The sequence below is a fragment of the Centruroides sculpturatus genome, unplaced genomic scaffold (assembly GCF_000671375.1).
Source record: "Centruroides sculpturatus isolate CEXI.00-Female unplaced genomic scaffold, Cexi_2.0 scaffold1413, whole genome shotgun sequence".
Taxonomy (NCBI): Eukaryota; Metazoa; Arthropoda; class Arachnida; order Scorpiones; family Buthidae; genus Centruroides; species Centruroides sculpturatus.
In genome coordinates this window covers 183,643-205,207 of record NW_019385550.1, presented here as the reverse complement: position 1 = coordinate 205,207, position 21,565 = coordinate 183,643, and the positions used below count along the sequence as shown (strand labels likewise).

General features: G+C 33.1%; 3 protein-coding genes across 4 annotated transcripts in view; 2 read left to right on the top strand and 1 right to left on the bottom strand.

Annotated features, from left to right (window-relative positions):
- Positions 1-3,241: 3,241 nt before the first annotated feature.
- On the top strand, positions 3,242-3,644 carry LOC111640023 (the record flags this gene model as incomplete). The annotated part of the gene is made up of 1 exon (XM_023386027.1): positions 3,242-3,644. A coding segment is annotated over one exon (403 nt), but the record flags the coding sequence as incomplete, so codon positions are not given.
- A 2,680-nt stretch (positions 3,645-6,324) lies between these two features.
- LOC111640016 (TGF-beta-activated kinase 1 and MAP3K7-binding protein 2-like) lies at positions 6,325-21,095 on the top strand. 2 transcript variants are annotated; one of them, XM_023386021.1, is made up of 8 exons: positions 6,325-6,517; positions 15,289-15,438; positions 16,050-17,148; positions 17,222-17,364; positions 19,186-19,282; positions 19,351-19,425; positions 19,503-19,670; positions 20,902-21,095. In XM_023386021.1, exons 2-8 carry the CDS (start codon positions 15,337-15,339, stop codon positions 20,907-20,909), a joined length of 1,692 nt encoding a protein of 563 aa, XP_023241789.1. In that variant the 5' UTR covers positions 6,325-6,517; positions 15,289-15,336; the 3' UTR covers positions 20,910-21,095. The 2 variants fall into 2 exon arrangements, with proteins under 2 accessions (XP_023241789.1, XP_023241790.1); XM_023386022.1 differs by lacking the exon at positions 6,325-6,517 and adding an exon at positions 8,792-9,008.
- LOC111640015 (intersectin-1-like) overlaps positions 21,096-21,565 on the bottom strand; it is a 60,394-nt gene continuing 59,924 nt past the window's right edge. Inside the window, exon 42 of the mRNA XM_023386020.1 lies at positions 21,096-21,564. Coding sequence (XP_023241788.1) covers positions 21,416-21,564 — 149 coding nt within the window. The 3' untranslated portion in view covers positions 21,096-21,415. The remainder of the gene's footprint in view (position 21,565) is intronic.

Genomic DNA, 21,565 nt, shown 5'->3' with positions numbered 1-21,565 from the left:
TGGTAAGAGCACGCAGGCACAGATTTATCCAGAGTAACAATGAATCCGTAGCATAGGGGTTACCCCAAAGAATGGGGGTACATGCAGATCATTACCTTGGTTGATTAAGGATTAAAGAAATGAAGAATTGGTGACAACTGACTAAAATAGGCCATTCTTCATCATATTCAAAGGTGTGAATTCCTTAGAGGTGGCTAAAAGTCGAGGGAAAGTGTTATAAAGTGGCACTATCAACTCTGAGAAAGTGTAAGTTGACACACACTCAAGTCAGAATGGTAACATATACTAACGTCTAATGAGGTTATCATCAGGTTTATTTTCCTTTAACTCATTCAATTCTTGCAGTTGGATTGCTGTTTAGTTTGATATTGAACTACTGCCACGAAAGGGCTTTGTTCAAATTCAGTCCTGTTATCTTAATTTATCATTGTTTGTCAGAATTGAGGCATTATTCCTCATTTCTCAATCTTGTTGAATTTGTGATTATAAAGTAAATATTAAAATAATTTTTACTTCATTAGTACTGGGACTAGAGTACTATTAATTGATACACTAAAGTTAAGTACAGGTAACCCCTGTATAACACGGGAGTTACGTTCCAAAAAATTGCCATGTTATACAAAACAAAGAACTAGTGCGAAAAGGGGGGTTAGGTTCCAAAAATTAAAAACACATGCTGTTAAATTCTTATTTAAATTGGATTTATTATTCATTTTTTTCATAGGTAAAATATTTACATATTATTTAAGTAAATATTTTGGCCAGAGGATTATTCATCCTATATGATGATCTCAGCATGAGCATCATCAACTGGTAACAGTTTTTGGGTGCGTTCATTAATAGCGGTTGCTCTGCAACGGGAAGGCGCTGCTGTTTGTAGGCATTTAGGTATGACGGTGAAAGAAAGATGGTGGCACCCGCACTATCGATAGTATTGTGATGGAGGAATCTATAATTCTAAAATGAGCTTTTAGAGGCAAAAGAAGGGTCTCAATTGTAAAATTTAACCATTAAATGGATTATTTGTTGAAAGAGCATTCAAAGTACCCACAAAAACAATTAGGATGCTCATGCGGAGGTATAAAAGAACGCACCCTTTATTACATTTCATGTTGTACGGGGGTTTTACCCAATTCCTGAACTGTGTTAGAGTGAACCCGTGTTATAAAAGCACCATGTTATACGGGGATGTTCCCAATTCTTGAACCGTGTTAGAGTGAATCCATTCTATAGAAGTGCCGTGTTAGAGTGAATCCATTCTATAGAAGTGCCGTGTTATACGGGGTTACCTGTATATAATAAATTAAAAAATTGATATTTAAATTAATAAAAGTATACTTCATGGCCTTGAAACATCATTTATTTTTCTGTCTCAATAGACACCATCGCCATTTCGTAGAGTGCGGTCCGAAAGCATAAACATCGACCCAAAACTCTCAAATAATTCTTTTGAGGCAAAGGTAAGAACATTCATTACATTACCAGTAATGTTTAATAGATATTTTTTAATTAGTTACTAGTAAACATTTTTAATGATATCAAAATACATTATGTCAAGCAATTGAATGGAAAATTTACTTGTGAGAAATAGATTTGACAATGCAGCAAGCCATACTAATTGTACATCTTGAAAAATTTTTTAATATTTATTTACTGTGAACTGGATGAAATGAGCGACTCTTTAAAACACACAAATAGGAAAAAACAAATGATGTAATTCCCTTAAAATGAATCGCCAATACACATGAGAAAGAAAATCCTTTCTACCTGGTTGACATGCACATTTAGAAAACTTATTGTTCTGTCTAGAATGAAGACAATGCTAACATGATGGCTCATACCTTAGTTTTTAAAACCCTTATTCAGATAGAGCATTAGTGAAGCCTCTTCTATGTGGCTTACAAAATTGAATTCATTCTCAGAATTTGATTTGTCTATTTTGATTAAACTTCTTCCTTTTACATAATATCAGACGAGGGAATTAAAAATGTAATAAAAATTGGGATTTTATTCTTGAAATACAAGGTTGCTAGCACAAGCTTTTTTTTGTCAGCAGAAATGTCAATGTTACAATAGCGGCAAATGATAGTCTTAGAAGGACCCCAAAACATTATTATTGACTTGCTAGCACTTCTACTCAATTCTTAGTTTATATACAGACAAAAAGCAAACTGTGCCTAGTAAAGTAATTAGTAAGGAAGATATTTGAAATTCCTCATTCACATTGCAAAGCACGTGGATAGCAAAATTAAAACATCAATAAAAGATTTTTTTTCTTTTAAATCTTTCCACTTCATGGACACTAAGAGGGATTTTTTTTAGAAAGCTCATTATCGTTTTGGCCAGGCTTGTAATGAAGCAGCCGATGAGTAGTGGTGTCTGACATATTCAAACAGACCACTTCATAAAATTCCTGGACTCATCTGAATTTGATCCCAAGTTTTCCAGAGCAATAGTCTTGCCACCTTAGCCATTTGGCCATTCAGCTGTCATCAGTAAGAGATGGCTGTTGTTGAGTCTGGATTGTGCGAATATATTTCACATAGCTACAGCTAATTATGCTGACTTTATTTACATTGTGTACAATTGTAATCAATAGTCATTATCTAAATTTAGAGTTGTGAGTAGCAAAAAGTAATATATTTTTTCCTAATTGCAACCCCTATATTTAGACATTAATCATATGTAAATCTCTTAAATTTCGATCCTTAATCAGTAAACCTCCTGTGATCCTTAGGTTATTCTTGTCTAGTCTGAAGTAGATAATGCGTAAGTTGACTAAATAAATGCAATAGAACAATTTAAAGAACACGTGGCATCTCTTTTTTGTGTCGACTAGTTTTTATTTAATCAAAATTATTTCTGTTACGATACTTTTGAGTTCTTGCTGATCTTCAGCAGAAACAAGTAGAGAAAAACCTCATTAGTTCAAAATTCAGGGGACAAAATAGTCACAATTTTGAATTATCCAATACAGTGGGTGATTGGTTAACGAACATAATTTGTTTCAAGACTTTGTTCGTTAACCAATTATCAATTTACCATAGGTTTTTATGGGAATTTGATTAATTCATTCCAGAGACTCCAAAAAATAAAAAAATATATACTTTTTTACTACATTTATTTATATGTAATAGTAAAATTACACCTTTTTTTTAAAATTACATAATTTGTGATTTAGTGATTCTCAGGTTTGGCAGCAGAGCCCTATTTATAATATGTTTTTAAATTAATCTTCAAGGTATTTAGGAGATAAGTATTATTTACTTGGAGATTCAATGTATCCATTAGATACATTTTTAATTGTACCATATAAAGATTATTGTAATCTTACTGTAAAACAGAAAAATTTTAACATAAAACACAGTTCTATCAGGGTTGTCGTAGAACAAGCCATAGGTCTGCTAAAAGGGCAATTCCGTCGACTGAAATATCTCGACGTGGAAAACATTTCATCAATGTCAAAAGTCGTAATGACATCATGTATATTGCACAATTTGTGCATTAATCAAGGTGATATTGACTGTACAGAGGATGCATTTGTTGATGATTATAATGAACCTGCAGAAGACCCAATTACGAGAAATCGTACGGCTGCGGAAGTAAAACGTAATCAATTAGCAGATCTATTGACGCAGAATTGAAATGTTTATTAAAAAAATATAATTTACAATTGTCTTGTAGTTAAATTAATAAATAAATGTAAAGAATAGTTTTATACAATCTGTTGTCAGTGTTCTTAATAAGATGTTTATCACAAATTCAGTCATCTATCAATTGAAGGGCTCCCTGTAGAAACATTACAACCAACAAATGTCTTTTTACCAAGAAGCTAAAAATTGTTTCATGCTTTTTCTACGTTCATATTTTAAAATTCACTTATTTACACTTGTTGACTAAGATTATTTAAATTCAAAAGTAGGGAAAACTCAATTACTTTTATTGAACATTTTTTTTTCTTATTTTGGTCTAAAAACAAATACATTCTTATTGAATTAAATTTTTGCAGAAGTATATAATGCATTTGTAGTTTTACACAGAGGCCATTAGACAATAAATTGGCTAAGATTCAAAATACTCAACATTACTATCATTCTGACGAACAAAGGAAGAAAATACAAAATGTTTCTAAGGCTTAATTAAACCTTTGGAAATCCAAGAAAAAAATTAAAACCCACATAGCCATTGAGAGCTTGTATGGAGTCTGAGAATAGAGTTCCTCTTGTCATTTTTTGAATAAATTAAACATAATGCTTCTTTATTAATAAAAAGCAGATTTAGAGATTTATTTTCTGTTAGTAAAAATGGCATTAATTTTGTAAGGGCCCCTAAGTTTTCTCCTGACCCAAGGAAAAATCACATTTCCTATTGAGTCCTGTACGAAAAGAAAGGAATCAACAATGAAGCTTTCTGTAATAGAAAGTTTGATTCCTTTTTTTTTTTTTTTTTAAGAATAATATGTAAGTCTCAGAAGAGTAATATACAAATCAACACACGAGAACTTTATTATATCCCAGTAACAACAAATTTTAATTAAAACGTTTGTCCGTAATCATAGTCGTCTTCATGCTTCTGACAAGTACGATTCGAATTCAAAGTAAATTAATGTTAAAATCAAGTAAAATGAGAAAAGTTGTTGACTGGATAACATTGAAAGATAGTGTGAGAAATATATTAAGACATAGTTAAAGTGTAACTATGGTATAACTAGATGATTAAATTGGGAGGAGATAGATCTAAATTCAAAATTCAGGTAATTCTATCGTTCAAAAAGCAAGGGTGTAAGAGAATATAAACCTAAAATATTCTGAAAATTTTTTAATCAGGATATGATGGGATTAGGGAATAGATGAGAAATTAGCAAAAGAACTAGAATTACATTAACCCTGTCTATGGAAAGTTGAAATGATTGTCATTATAATTGAGTCCGATATATAAAACCAGTTTTTAATTAAAATTTAAGTTCAATTTCCTCTAATTTTTTCCAATGTTGTTCATCAATCTCCTCTTGTTTCTTTTATATACTCCCAAAACCATTTGTGAGGTTCGTCTTTGGAAGAACATGCTTCTTTTCTTTTTTTGGTTGGTGGTGCTCGATTATTCTCCAGGCTATTGTTTGAAGTACAGACATCACCAATTTCTTCAACATCATTTTCCTCAGTTGCTGAGGATGATGATGATAATGATAATGTATCAGGAGGAGGATTTACATTTGCTTTTGAAGCAAGGAAAATGTCTAAATCCTCCTGGAATTCCCAAAAGGGAACTTGGCCACCTCCATCTGATCTTTCCTCCTCCTGTACATCAGCATTAGGTTTCTCCATTTCCTGTCTGCCTCTACTGCTGTTACGTTGAAACCTTCGTTTTTCAGATTTTGGCTTATTCAGCCCCATAATTTTATCTTTTTACAACTTTGACTCTGAAACTACAAGTCCATTTCTCTGTGAAACTCTAAGTTTTTTTTTTACAGAGGAAGTGGTCCATATAGTTTCCTATAAAATATTACATTTTCATTAGCATGTTGATAACTATATAGATTCTTTAATTAAGTTTTCAGAAACTTACTTTAAAGACTATTCACAAAAATATTCAAACTTAAAGTACTTTATCATAAATATGTTAAATGTATAAATTATTAAAATGAAGGGTTTTATTTAAGGATAACAGATCTTGTTTTCTTAGAAATAACTGCTTCATAATGTAAGCTATAATTTTTTAAACTCATCTAATATATAATCGAGATGGGTTGATGATAATGATAATAATAATAATAATCAGCGCAGAGCCCAAACGGTTAGGAGTTGAAAGTTGAAATTTGGTACACAGATAGGGTACGTCACGAAAACGCACACTAAGAAGGGATTTTTTGAAATTCTCCCCCGGGGGGAGAGAGACAGGATTAAAACTTCTATATACATTATGGATANACCTATTACAAACTTTACAACGAAATGACGTGAAGCGGTTTAAAATAAGAAATTGTTGGAAGCTATTCAAATAAGTATTTTTGCCAAAAAACAAAGATATTTTTGATGTATAGGCATTTAAAAATGGACTCGACACTCATAACCCCGAAAACCGCTTCAAACTTTAAAAAAAAAAAAACAATTATTAACAAGTAAATATATAATAAATTATTATAAAAAAAATCAAAATATAAAGTATTATAAAATTATTAATTTATGTTATATAAAAATTATTATTATTATTAATAATATAATACACTAAACAGTTTTAAAAAAATAAATAAAATAATATTTAATAATAAATATGACGTAGACGTATCCCCGATGCTAGCTCCCCAAGCGTCAAAAATCACTCCTAAGTCATGTCATGTGTTGTGATGTTTCGTCATCTTACGATGATTTGATGCAAGAACTTGTTTCCTTCGATTGAATTAAGTGCTTCATTTACTCGTAATAGTAAAAAAAAGTAGGAATTTGTAGTGTTTGGAGGTCGTTTCTTTAACTTTAAATGAGTTATTTGTATGAAAAATATGCTTACAGATCACTTACAGGTAAGTCTATTCAACTACTTGTACAGAGATGTAAACATGTCTATTGACAAAATCATGTTGTTTACTAAATAAAACTCTCATATATTCAACAATAAATTGAATATTTAGTAAACTAGATAGTTATATTAACTCTTAAATGCAAAAGGAATTGAATTCTTTATATATTAATTAAGATCCAATACATTTTTGACAATTATTTGCTATAATTTCTAATTAAAAACTTACATTGACAAATTTGTCACCTGAGAAGTGTCTGTGATCATCATGACCTATTAATTCTGTTATTTTATATAAATAAACAGAGTAACTGCTTAGCTTACGGAGGTGGCGCTTAACTGTGGTCGTTTCCATTTGTCTACCACGGAAATTGTGGGTTTGTGGACCGTTTGGTAAAGTTGCGGCTCCGAACGAGGGGTTCAGACCTCGACTTGGCCACGGAGAGTGCCTACGGGAGTAAAAACGGTGAAAGGAACCCTTCCGGAGAACTACGGATTATCTGTGCTCTCGTCCACTTATCCTATAAATATTACATTATTTAATCTTTCTTCTTTTCCTCGCAGATGGCTTCCTCTTTTAACTCTGGAACAATCTCGACTTTGTTCGTCTCTTTAGTCTCGATTTCTTCCGGCTCTTTGGTTTGATACAGATTCCCGCTTCCTTTCTTTTTATCTTTGATTTTATGCTCTTTGTCGAAGGTCAGCACGGTCTTCGGAAAAATATATTTTTTCGTTTTCTTCAAATTCTCCATCCTTTACGAGTGCTCCCGTATTCATTGCAAATTAAATTTAGATGGATGTAGATTAGTTAATGATAGATGGTGTGCCAAAATATTTTGTCCGTTTGTTAACCTAACGTGAGAGGTGTGATGCGTGAAAATTTTTTCTCTACCGAATGGCATAGAATTGCATTTTGGAAGTTTCCGTACGACCAGTGTTCTCAGACTTACGATGGCTCGACGGATTGAGATGCTGTAGAATGCATTTAAGATACGGTTCAATTATTAACCGGTAATTTTATTTATCGGTATTGTGCTAACTGTTGTTTATGTTATAGTATTGTGAGTTATTTACTCGCATAAGTTGACGCAAACCAGTGATTTCTTGTGTTGTTTGATAATAAATCGTGTATTATCTAACAACAACATTTTTGATTTTATTTTGTATAAATATACTTTAGTTGAATGCTCTATTTATGATAAATAATAGAATTAATAGATCGTGTTACATATTTTAAATTGGGTATTCACTCAATTTAGAACTTGATACAAACTATTAATTTATTGTTCTGTTAGATAATTAAACAGTGTATTACTTATGGGCACAAACTTGTTTTTTAATTTATTTATTATAAAATATACTCTCAGGTAAATATTTATCATTTAAACTTTGCATGAATGCATTTTATTTACTTATATTTACGTTTTCTACATATAAATCATTATCCTGCTTGGTATGCAGAAGTGCTAGTTCAAGACTCGTTCTTGATCATATTTTTCTTTCAGCATTCAAATTTTTAATTGTTAATATTTATAAATTATGGTGGCAAAACTCAATTAAATTTCAGAATTGATTAATTAAAAATAAGCCATACTTTTGCCTATAATTAAATCTACTTACCTTGACAATGTATTATGTTTTGTTTCTAGTTTTGAACCTCAATTAACAGTTTTATATCTGTTGATGAGTGTTAGTTATCCTGTCGATTCTTTTGTAATTCCCTATAGTTTCGAAATATTATCATTTGGGAATGGGAAGGAAATTGCAGTTAGGTTGATATATTTGTATACTTTGACTTCCTATTTCTGAACGTTAGCTTCCTTTCTAAACATTTCAACAATTTGATAATACATTCATTCATTTACAAACTTAATTTAGAGGTGTAAATGTTTGAAAAGATCTTTTAAGAAATTTAGAAGTATTTAAAGTACTTTTTGGGTATGAATGTAGCTCTGAATGAGATGTTATCAGAGCTATAGACCAGCAGTCACCAACTGGTGAACCGTGGAGAAATTCAGATATCGATTGACTCGAGGTTACGCGAAGTATGACAAAAGAAATGCGAAATACTCGATGTTTGTAGTTTAAAAAATTTACAATAGTGGTCTGCGGAATTCAAAATCGTGAGTTTAGCGGTCCATGAGGTCAGAAAGGTTGGCGACCGCTGCTATAGACCGTACCCATAGGAGTAAAAAAGTGAAAAGAGCTGACAATCTACAAGCGATCCTTTGCAAAATCTGCTTATAAATTCTAATAAATACTAATCTGTAAATAGTTAAATTTAAGCAAGAGAATATTTTAAAGATTAATCTGAAATGCCATGTTGATAATGAAGTTGATAATGTAAGTAATTTAGATAAATGAAGACATTCTTTCATATATTATCAATTAAAAAGATTAATTTTGTTCATTACTTTATAAAATGTAAGTCTAAACTGCAAGATTATTTCTGGGCTGTGTTACGGTATATTTATTTACTGAAACTTTGCATAAAGGTAATTATAGAATTAATTTCTAGTTATTGACCTTGATACAAGACAGTAGTGCAACTGCCTATATTTAGGGAAAATTTTGGCAATGATAAATATGCAGACACACATTCAGAGAAGGGCTGGATTGAGACTTTTAGAGGACCTAAATATTCAATACTTAAAATATTATGGTTCCTCTATATACCATATAAGTAAATTTTATTATGACTAAGGATGTTACATGGTAACTTATACAATGAAATTGTTCATTAGATAAATTCATATGACTACATGATCGAAGGGTAGACATCCCAAACACCCTAGAGGACCCAGAATTGAATCTGGGTGAGCAAACTCAAAGCTTTTTGGGGGTGATCTGTCTGGAATATGTCACTATCCGTCACCAGTTGGCCACCTCATTGTCGACCAGACAAATGCACAATGGGCGTTAAAAAACCACAGGACAGGAAAAGGGGGAAATTGAATCTGTTAGATGTTAGCTTAGTATACATCAGTAACATTTATTTGTTGTTTAATGGTTCCTTATTATCTCTATAACTGTTTTATTAATAATAATTAATTTTGCTAAAATCAATATAATAACTTGTAAAACTTGTTAAACTTTTATCAAAATGAAAGAGAATGGTTCTAACTGTGATTAAATTTTGACTTATAGGACACTTAAGAGATCTGTTAAGATAAAATGATAAGTTACATCAGAATGTGTAGGCGTTAGAAGTTATATTTAGAGAAGTAACGTAGTAATTGCAATTGAAACCACATCCTCAGTCCAGTGTAAAGATCATATCTACTGAAATTGATTAACAATTAGTTGGAAAAACAATAGACAGATGAGTCAGAGAAGCAAGTGGGCTGTGTATGTATAAACAGCCAAGTAGGCCTAATTTAACTGTTTAGGCTAGGTTAAAATTCAGGTTTTGTTTAAATTATTTTGAATTTTAGATAATGTATGTGATGTAAAGAACTTAAAATATGTAAAATTGATTACGCAAATGGACCTTGTCTAAACCTAAACTGCCAGATTATTTTCATTCAGCGAATCACACAGATATTCATTTGAGTGGCTGTTTGTTTGTTTATTAAGTTATTGCAACACACACTTGGGCGATCTGCTTAGGGGAGGATGCCTTCTGGGAGGTCTTTTAAGGTTAACTGGCCCCTATTTAGAGAGAACCCAGAAAACGCCACGTGGCCAGTCTATCCTGGCGAGGTGCAAACCCACAACCAAACTCTCAGTGTCTGGAACTGTTTGGCTACTGGTGGGTCCATTTGAGTAGTACAAAAATTAGTAGATAAAAAGTGGAATTTACTTACTATAAAATAGTTTTCATAATTAAAAATTGGGTGTAAGGTTATGTATCTTAATCACTTTTGCAATTATAATCTGTAGAATTTTTTACTCGATCTTAGGTGGGACCAAGTGTCCCATTTTCCTCTCTACAGATGCTAGGCAAGATTAATAATCACTCCAAGTACTCGGTCTCCAGAATGCAGAGGTCGAAAAGTAGTACAAAAGTTTCCGATTTCTGAACATGTTACTTGAAATATATATATTTGTATAATGTTAAATCTGCATCTTGCATAATTTATGTATTAGAATTCCAAAAACAGTTATGGGTATTGGAATATTTAATTTAGAAAATCGATGTCAATTGCTTGTTCAATTGGTTGCAAACTGGAGTTTTTAAAAGTTTACAACGTGCAGACTACCAATTGCAAATTTTAAACATATTAATAAATATTGATCTAGTAGGAGTTATAATTTCAATCGTTCTCTATTTTGAAATTCGAACAAATGTCGCTTGTCTGTATATACGTTATCTTTTTCACTTTTGTCGGACCGTCCTTCTTATCTGAAGTCCGTGTTTTGCTATTGCCTATTTTGGCATTAAAATAAAAAATATGTAATAGATTAGGTGTTACATTTTTGCTTATTAACTCATTGCTATTGCGTCACATGTAAAGAATTAATCTGTTATATCTTTATTGTATAATAAACAGGTCCTTGAATATTCTTAGTGTGATAGTGTTAAAATTTAGATAGCAAATAAATAAATCCGGCACTTGTCACATTGATTCTTTTGAGCCGTATTGGTAGTGTGCATTATGTTGTTAGAGCATTGTATTAATTAAATAAGCCAATAATTCGTGGATTTAATTTTGTTACAAGTGAAACAATATTGTTGTGGACACTTTACACAAGTACAAATAGAGGTTAGTTTGTATAAACATTACTAGATTCCTGTACTTATTATTGACTCATGTTCTCAGTGTATTTGATATCGTAGCTTGACAAATATGTGAATTTTGATAATGCATTGAAAAACATTCCCCGTTTATCAGTTGGTATCAAAATAGCATTTTATCAGACGAACTTAATCATCCTGAAAGTTTGATTTCATACGAACCTGAATCTACTGACATATTAAGTTATTTCCGAGATAAAAACTAAATTGTGAGAAATTCAGAATCTACAGATTAAATTCTAAATTCGGAAGTTGCTTCTGGCACATTATGCATATACAGGTAGCCCTCGGTTTACGCCGCAGTTCCGTTCCTACAAAAGCCGGCGTAAAACGAACCCGTATTTACGGTAAGGTATAGGGTTAGGTTCTACATAAGTGAAAAATAAGCTAATAATTTTGTTTATTAATACAATATAATATAAAATACACATAAATTTAATTTTTAAAATGTATTTTAACATAAAATAAAGTAAAATGTTTTTATTTAAAAATTTTAGTTTCGAATTTCTTACATTTTTCGGAAAAAAGTATCCATCTTTAATTGTTTACATTTTTTATTTCTTTCAATAAGAATTTCGGAATATGGTCGAATATGATGCTCCTTTTTACATTTGCACTTCGCTCCCAACATTGTCTAACTCACAAACTTCATCCGTCAAACTTTCCTTAGTTGAAAGGATACATTAACCCAACATAGAGCTACAGACGAGCGAAGACACTGATTGGTCAACCACCGGTCGCCGTAGCGCATATATAAGGTCAGTTTGAGCGGGAAAATTCAAGGTGGCTAAGGAGAGATAAATATCGTCTGGCTAATAAAAAAGTATCGTCTGGCCAACGAGAAGTAGATTTGTCTCACTAACGATGATTTGTGATCGCCAGAAGTGTTATTGCGTCGTAAGGTGTTTTCCTGAATGAACTGATACGGGATACATTCATTGGCGCTATGGATTCGGATGCCATTTATTGGACTATTAAGTTTAATATCTTGACTCGTGGGTACCTAAACGTTTAGTATTTTAATATTAATTTAATGCAAATGTATACATGCCCAATAATATTAAACAGAAAAAATAAATATATTCAATAAAAATCTTTGTTTTAACAAATGTACAATGTCGCAGCTCGGTAAATATGTCAACACTGAAATGAAAATCAGTCTGGCATAGGGAAAATCGGGGAATTACACCTCGAAAGGGTGAATTGCGCAGCGGCGTTATTGTGAATCGACGTAAATTGAACCGGTGTAAACCAAGGGCTACCTGTACTACATTCTTTGCAAACAATATTGCGAGCCAAAATTGGTTTGAAAACGTTTCTTTAAATTGGCCGTAAGTATTTTCTTCAAATATATGGCCTATTTTGAAACTTATAAAATGGCATCAATTGTGTAGAAGTTCCTGACAATTTAGTATTTATTAGTACCGAATGGCAGACCTTCAGAAAATTGGCTCAATACACTGCTATTTAAATTATCCTCTTTTCTGATTGAGTATATAAAGGATACATATGCATAAGGGAAATTAAAATTAAATAATCCATACTTAGTTTAATGGAATTATTTATTTGAAGTAATGTACTTTGTTTCGAAAAGGGCACATTGATGCGTGGAAGTTACCAGAGTTGCCAAAGAATTTAAGAACAGTACAGGATACACCACACTATGTGACATGTGCCTGGGACAATCTTCTGTTAAATTACTTGGCAATTTTGGTATAACTTTTGGATTCTTCTAAGGTAGATGTAATTGTTTTGTCTATCGGCACATCAATTGCAAAACACAGAATTTGTATATACGAAGAAATTGACTTACCCTGTAGAGTGACGGCATTCTAATAAATCTTTACAAAATCAAATATTCGTGCTCGGCTTAAAGCCACGAGATAACTGCGTAAAAGGGTGCATTCTTGCAATGTTTATCTAAATAGAGTGGGTTGGAGTGATGTTTGCAAGGTTCCAAAAAGAGGTTTGCAGATATTTTACAAATTAGGTGTTTTTAAGCAAAATTTAAAGTTCTTTGCGTCTGTGTTCTTACAATGTGTAGAATATTTCCGATCTCAAATGAAGTTGGGAGAAACTAATGCAGTTTCCAGGAAATGTTTGGTAAAAGAAATACTAAAGGAGCCAAAAAAAAAGAAAATCCAGTTTTATTTCAAAACTCTTTACGACATTTAATGGGAGAAATTTGGTGTCTACTCGTATCAAAACGATTTTCTCCACGCAGAAAATTTTCAAATTAATAAACTGTGTTATAAATTTTTCCAAATCATCTCAATTAAATATCTAAATAGAAGTTTTATTGCCATTTTATAAACTTCATTTTTCATAGATTTATTATAAAAATGAAAGATATTAACATCAAAATATATTTTAAAACATAAAATATGCTTGCATTTTCAACAAATAATAATAACAAAAAGTCAGTCACGCACACTAAAAAATTTGTCGCCGTTTTGCAAAAATTGGTGCATCTTTTGAATAACTTTCGTTTAAAAAATTTCACGATCTTCGACATCATAAAGAAATTGTTTTTGGACGGCAAAATGTTCATTAATTTGCTTCCCACACTAAAAATAGGTCTGACTTCCGTTTTATTTCTATTAATTGATATATTACGTCGAGTTTATAATCGTACATGTTATTCTGTGATGGTGACACGTGTTAAATTTTAAAAGCTTTAATTTATCGGCTTAGTGTTGCAGGCAAATTTTAGGTTAGGCCAATTAGATTATTTGTATTTCCCAAACTATGTAGTAATAATTTGTTTGTAAAATGTTTTATTTTGCATACATTCAGTAATTTTCGGAGAAATTTTAGGTCCCATTTTTATTTTCATATTTTATTAAAAATTATATGAAATAAATTTGAATATAACAATTTCAGAATCTTTTGTTATTCTCATTTTTAAGACAAATATTTAGTGCTTACAAAATCCAAAGTTCTGACTTTGATAATGCATGTATTAATAGACGGAAGAGTAATACAAGAAGCGAATAAGAGTTTATTTTATTGGTTAAATTGATGGCTGCTTTTTTGGTGGTGGGCTCATGAGGGGAATCCCTCGAGGGAAGCATGGATATTTTGGTAAAGGTGGCTACCTACCCGACTCCCTGTAGTATGTTGACAATACTTTAATATGAATCATCCGACAGAAGGCACTCACCTGCAGTGGGCAATGCACTAGTATCTTTCTCTTGTATACGTCTGTGCTGTCTGTCCGAAACTTATTTCGGCACCAAGGGAAGTACTCTCGCGTACAGGAAGCATATTTTAATTTCTTGCCACCGTTGCTTTAGTAAATGGCATGTTTTTATATAAGGTCTTCATTTTTTCATGTTTTTCTTTTTTTTTTATTACTGGCTAATTGAAAAGGCTCTATTATGTATACAGTAATACCTCGACTTACGCGATTTTCAAATCTTCTCGATTCGTCTTTTGTTTGAGCGCCACGTAACTCTCGATTACTCACTCCACCCACACTATTGTTCAGCTTACATGTTCGGACGTGTCATGCGGAATCGACACATAGCTACAATTTATTTTGTGTTATTTATTTGTTTGTTTGTTATATCTACGGAGACTCGAGAGACTCTATGTGGTGATTTCTTGTAACTGTGAATGAATCAAAAGACGAGATAAGATTAACGAGAACATTTATTAGCTTATATACAACAGACTTGGATTTTACACAAATTGCGAAATTATACCCCGACTTACGCAGTTATCGCTCGGTCCCACCTATCGCGTAAGTTCGGGGTATTACTGTAATTCCATTTCTGATTCACTTCTGCCATCTTATAAAGTCAAAGTTATCTGCTTGTCGGGATCATCGGCAGAATTGAATGTTGATTTCTTGTGTTGGCAGTTAGAATATTAACTTGCCATTGTTCTATGAAAGGAATCTCCTATGCTTCGTCTCCCGCAGATGCTTAACAGAATCTCTGCAGGAATTTATCATTTTCTCTGTAATGGAAAAATTCTATAATTTTGATATTATGTTTAGTATTTTTCATATAAACATCAGTTTAAAATTGCAGGTAATTTGGAGACTGCATCATTAGTCAAGGATAAGTCAGATCACAGCAATGAATTCCCTAAAGACAGTTAATGTAAAGCAGTTGGAAGAGGAGTTCAAATCCCAATTTCCGGATTTGTCTAATGAAACCATACTGGCCTGCATTAATCAGGTATGCATGACAGTTCTTTGAGGAATAATTTGACTCACTGATTGATTGATGTGCTATATAGTTGCAACACTTGGACAATCTCTCATGGGGTGCCTCTTGGGAGGGTTTTTATGGGAAACTGGCTCCCTATTTGGTTGTTAAATATGCAAAGAAAACTCAAGATGGTTGGCCCTTTGGTTAGTGGTATGTAATGACCGACTGCCAGTTTTCAGTCATTTTAACCGCTCAGTCACTGGTGAGCTTGACTCTGGCTGACTCAGAAACTTTTATTGTGCAGATGGCCACAAGATGTACCCTGTACTAAAATGGGCTAGCATGTTCTGAATGTGTTTCATGTTGCCATAAATTATTATAGTTAGCAAGGGTTTCGGAATTGTTGCTTGTCTGGTCTTTGGCCTATGCTGTCTGACCCTTTACGGATCAGGTTGTCTAACCATATTTCTGTAACTCACATCAATTAATCAATCATTATTCACTTTGTTTTTCTCATAACCATAATTGGTAATTCAATTATGGTTATGTGAAATCACCAGCTTCTTCAATTAATCAATATCTTTTCCATAGATAAATGGTGATATTTAATTTGGTGTAAATTTTTCTTCTTCCTTTAGCATGGGCCAGATAAGGAAACGTGCATCAAGATCTTGAAGGACATAAAACAAAATTACATACCATTGCAACAGATGGATAAGTTTAACAGCGAGGAATTGAGTGATAAGCAAGAAATTTACGATTTTAAATTCAACAATTATGGCTTTCAAGACGATCACAAACCTTTAGTAAAAGATATGGATAATCTGCTGATTGTCGACAGAAAAGAAAACGTGGATCGGAACCGCATTGGCAATGAAAATTCCACTGCGGTGCTGGAAAACCAGTCGATCCATGTGACAAATGGCAACTTTCTGCCTGCACGGAAATCATCTGCATCCAATGTGTACGAGCTGTCGTCTCATTACGCATTTAGTTCGGGATATGGAGATGTTCCACAGATCAGAAATGCATACATGGTCGACCAAGGCAGAATGCCCAAAGTATCAACGCAGTATGTTCCTAATTATGCTAGAGGCTTTTCTTATCCCGTCACTAATAATGGAAATGTTCCCTACAATTCGCAATTCCCTCATCCTGTTTCTTGCTCTGGATTTTCCGGAGAGATGAAGACAAAAGATTACAGCATGCCGCTTTACGTGATGGTCACGTCAGCTTCAACTTATTCTTCCCCAGTATTGACGACAGCCCAGCCACGGCTGGTGCTGCAGTCTCCCAACCTTCCGCAGTCATCTTACTATCCTCCAGTATTATCTCACTTAGCTCCTCCATATCATGCCACCAGGATATCTCCCATACCATTTTCTCACTCGTCTTCGTCTTCCTCATCTCCACACTATCCGACTTCTGTCACTCCCACTCCCCCTCCACCTCCCCCTCCCTCTCTTTCCACTTCCAATGCAAACGGTCCTCCCCTCATTACATACACTTATCAAGGGCAGTTTTATTTTGCTGAAAATCATCAGAGAAGCAACGAAATGCCAAATCTTCAAAATTACAAATTATATTCTGAAAATACATCCGGAAATATCATGAACCAGAACACCATTTTCAATCTGCCGACTGCGATCACGCCTCAACTTTCCGAAGTACTGTTTATACCAGATCACCAGATCAAAGAAGTTAAAGAAAATAAAGTCGAAAAGGCTTATGAGAAAGGTATGGTGATAATTTCTTGATTTTTACAAAGAAATTTTGTCGCATCTTTTTGATATTTCTCTTTGTTATTTAGCTCTTATCGATCATCAGAAGATGCAACTTCAAATGCTACACTTTGAATTATATAAACACAAACAGTTTTCTTATGCGTTGAGGAAAGATGTAAACTTGCTAGAAGAAAGACTACAGGGAAAACGGAGAAATGAATTTATTAATGTAAGTGAATACAAAAATTTATTATTGTTGCCACATAAATTAATAATTATTAAATTATTGCTTTCCTTATTAATGTTGATTATCCACCGGATCCGACTACAAAATGAACTTACAAGATACACAAAAAGGTCCTCCTCATTGGGAAATGTTGGGGAAGCACTTGAATGAAGTCCTCGACTTTAAAAATTTTGTATAAAGTCAAAAATGTTAAAAAATCATTTTGACTTTACCAATATAAGCATGCATACATGTGCACACACTAGAGTCTTGGCTAACAACATTGTTTTATGAATCATGAAATGTGTAAGCAAAATCTAATCAAATTTAATGAATCATAAAACACAAACACTTGATCCACCATCACTAAAATTACAAAAAATGTTTTAGCAATTATTTTTTGCTTAATCAATCAAGCTTCTTTGGGTGGAAGAATCAGCATTTGAAACAGAACTTGGTATAAAAATAAAGTTTCGAAAAAGTTTACGTGGTAGGTCATGGTTTTTGCCACAGTTTCTTTTATCTCTAAAGTTTTCACTTGTAAGTAACATCTGTTCAAATTCTCACTTGTTTATAGTTTCCAATGTGTATCTAACGCTCCAAATTGAATTAACATGATGAACGACGAATACAGTTTTTGTCAGATCATAGTTTATCCATAAAACTCTAATGGAATATAATGTATGAACGTATATCGGTAATTCCCAAAAAATGCTAATTTTTTCCCTCGCTAAGGGTGCATATACTTTTGGGATCAAACTGATCCAAGATCACTTCGATCGTACAAATCGTGTATACAAATGAACTACTGTGATCCGATCGATCTCTATTTGCGTATACAAACGCCATCTAGGATCAACTGGATCTCGATCAAACTAATCCAAGCAGAGGGTAGGATCATTTGGATCGGATAAAAGAGATTAAAGATGGCGGCTTCCATGGTCGAAGTTAAGATGACAGTGCATTTCTTCCTTTTCCTATTATTATTTCTTTTGATTGTAATAAAGTGGGAACTAGATCCTTCAGTAAATTTTCGAAAGTAAGTCGACTTACTCGAAAGTGTTCTTTAAAAACATTTGCCCTATATTCTAATGCAACCTCCGAAACATAGTTATTTTGCATACTGATTTCTTTTTTTTCTTACTTTTATATTGTGTTAAATAATTAACCAAAATTAATTCTTCTTACTCGGATTCTGAATCTAATTCCGATAATATTTCTAAAATGATTCCTAAACTTGCCGCCATCTTCTATCCTACTCGTATACTTTCTGCCATGACAGAAGCTATCTGTATTACATGACAAGGACTGATCCGATTTTACAGATCGATCTATACAAAACGAAAAGTATATGCACCCTAACTGTTTATCTTTTAAATTACATATATATTTGATAAATTTAATGTTTTAAGTGTAGTACAGTGGAACCTGGTTAACTTGAATTGGTTGAGTAAAAAATCATTCTTCAGTTAAAGTTTTGAGGAATTCCAGTTATTTGTTCTGGAGGAGGTCTTTCTCACAAATAAGAGCATGCTCTTATACACGTCAACTTATTTCAATACAATAAATATAACTTTCATCAATGTAGATATGCAGAGATTTTCCCAGATTTCAAAATGGCATATCAAAGAGACATTTTATAGGAAACAATTTGTCTTCCACGTAGTGTAACTCTGTTATTCATCAAATTCTCAGAGACTTTTTTACCATCGCAAACCCCACACAATGGCCACGATTTGGTATTGTCTTCGGAACGAGCAGATTTGGTCCACCGTTTCTAAGACCCATTACATTGAGAGTTAAAAGTATGCTTGGTGTTTTCAGATGGAAGAAATACAGAAACTAAGAGAAGAAAATATGCAGTTGAGGGTTGATTGCAAGTGCTTGACCTTAGAAGTGGACATGCAACAGAAAGGGCAGAGTGAGTTGTATTTCCATATTGTGTAACCAGCGTCAAACGTTTCGTTAATGTCTTTGTGATTATTACAGTGCGTTTGGGGGTGGTTGACGAAGGATTCTACAAAAACATCTTTACTGGCCCGCCTATTCCAAATCTTAACTCAGGTCAGTCATTTAAAACAAAAATTTAATAAAAATATGCTTGTTTTAATAAAATATATTTTAAAAATTCTGTTTTGCAGAGAAGAAACTAAATCTCACTCCAGCTGCTAGTAAAGGTAATCGGTATGAAGGAGATGATGACGAGGACAACCAAAGTAACAAATGGAACTGTTCGATATGCACTTATGCCAATCACCCTGCCCTGGACCTTTGTGAAATGTGCTTTCATTCCAGGCCTCGCCCTGCAGGTAAAGATTCTGTTTTGCCCCCCGTCGCCTCTGACCCCTGTTACTGTCACGGACGCCAGATAGGTTTCCGCCACTGATGTCTCCCCGATCGAAATGAAAATTTCTGTTGGCGATAAAAAATGTCGCTGGTGCCAAATCTATAGACATGATCACCCACATAGTCACACAATCTTTAATTTTACTTGCTTCTCTTTCTTATCTAGACAAAGTATCAATGAAATCTGTAATTTCAGATTTCATTGCATTCACCATCTAAGGAAGAAAAATTAGATAAGATATGGCAAAAATTGCAAATTGTTCATGAATTTTCATCCATAAAGCAATGTTAAAACAGATCATTTGGGATTTATATGTGTTTCTTATTCAACTGACTTTCGGTCCATCTTTTGTACGTCAACCATTGTCACTCTCCTCAGTTCTACCCAGTAATAACTCGAAACGGTTTCAAACGTACAAAATGTTAAAGCATATCATTTAAGAAATTAAGGATTGTATGACTTCGATGCATCGATTAATCTTTAACATATTACATTTCGTCGTAGCAAATGTCACTCAGGTGCCAGAAATCTCCATAATTCTTTGTTATAATTAGCACTAAAACATGTCGTATTCTACAGGGGTTCCCAAAAGTTTCCATAGGTGAAATGTAACTTTAGAATTTGTATTGACAGAGTACGGCAATGGAACACATGGGTGATCTGCCAGTGGGTAACTTCTAGCAGGACTTCCTATGTGGAAACTGGATTCTGTTTCGGTTTTAGATACACGAAGAAAATCCAGCACACTGCATAGACAGCCCATTGGTCAAACATGAACCATCTACCAGTGTTCAATGGTTTTATTTATTTGTGTCACTGTATGGAGACTTTTGGGACACCCTGTATATTGTTCATTTTTGTACAAATCTGTACCTGACTATTTATTTCTGAGACACACACAAAGCAGGCATTATCATCATAGAATTATCAGTACAAATATCAAAAGTTTAAGCATGTACAGTACAAAGTGTTGGCATTTTTTTAATATTTGTGCCTTAACGGTCTGCGTTTCACACTAGATTAACACGTGTATTCTGGTAATTTTTTTCTTTTATAACTATTCCAATATTAACTATAGTCTTATTTTAATGCCTCCATCGAGGAGAGATAAGAATGTAAGTTTGCGACAAAAACATATTTTAATTGTATTTGTGTATCAGACTAATTATGTGTTTGTTTTCTTTTTTTAACAGATGGATAATCGCATCATTTATCTACATTCCAAGGCAGTTATTTAAAGCTCAAACATTTTCTGCTGGTCGGAAAAAAGTGTACATAGCGTCGATAATAAGCACGCACGTAGTCCCACAGTGTATTAGATTTTATATGAAAATAATACTTAATTGTGTCAAATTGGTGTTGTTCGTTGTTAATTCGCTCGTTAAAATAAAGAAGTTTTCATTTTTATTCTGTTCACTGCTTGCTTGTACATGACAGAAAGGGAATGTTAGCTTGGTATGCAGTTTGACCACATTACATACAATAAGATTTTAACAAAAATAACACTGTGTGAAATTTTCTGCTGAAGTAATTGAATGTATGGTCGAATATTAAAATATGACGAATGCCCTTTTACGTATATATAAAAATTCTTGAGCAATAACAGTGTATAAATGAAAAACAACAATTCTTCATGCACTGTACATTATAGACATTGCCTCGAAATTTGGAATGTGTAACGTTAACAACACGCTCAACACCCGTCCTTCAGACATTGAACAGTTGAAGATCCAACTTGACCACCACGCTGCCCGTTTCCACTTCATACAGCTGCAACTGCTTGACAACAGGTTCGTGCGTCCGACGAGTCTCGTGGTAAACGTCCATCACTCGGATTTCTGTCCTCCCCAGGAAATC

Bases quoted from the DNA above. Each gene is read 5' to 3' on its own strand.
- LOC111640016 (XM_023386021.1), top strand. From the start codon at position 15,337: ATGAATTCCCTAAAGACAGTTAATGTAAAGCAGTTGGAAGAGGAGTTC. The intron at 15,439-16,049 runs GTATGCATGACA...TTCTTCCTTTAG, and splicing joins TACTGGCCTGCATTAATCAG to CATGGGCCAGATAAGGAAAC. The intron at 19,426-19,502 runs GTCAGTCATTTA...TCTGTTTTGCAG, and splicing joins TATTCCAAATCTTAACTCAG to AGAAGAAACTAAATCTCACT.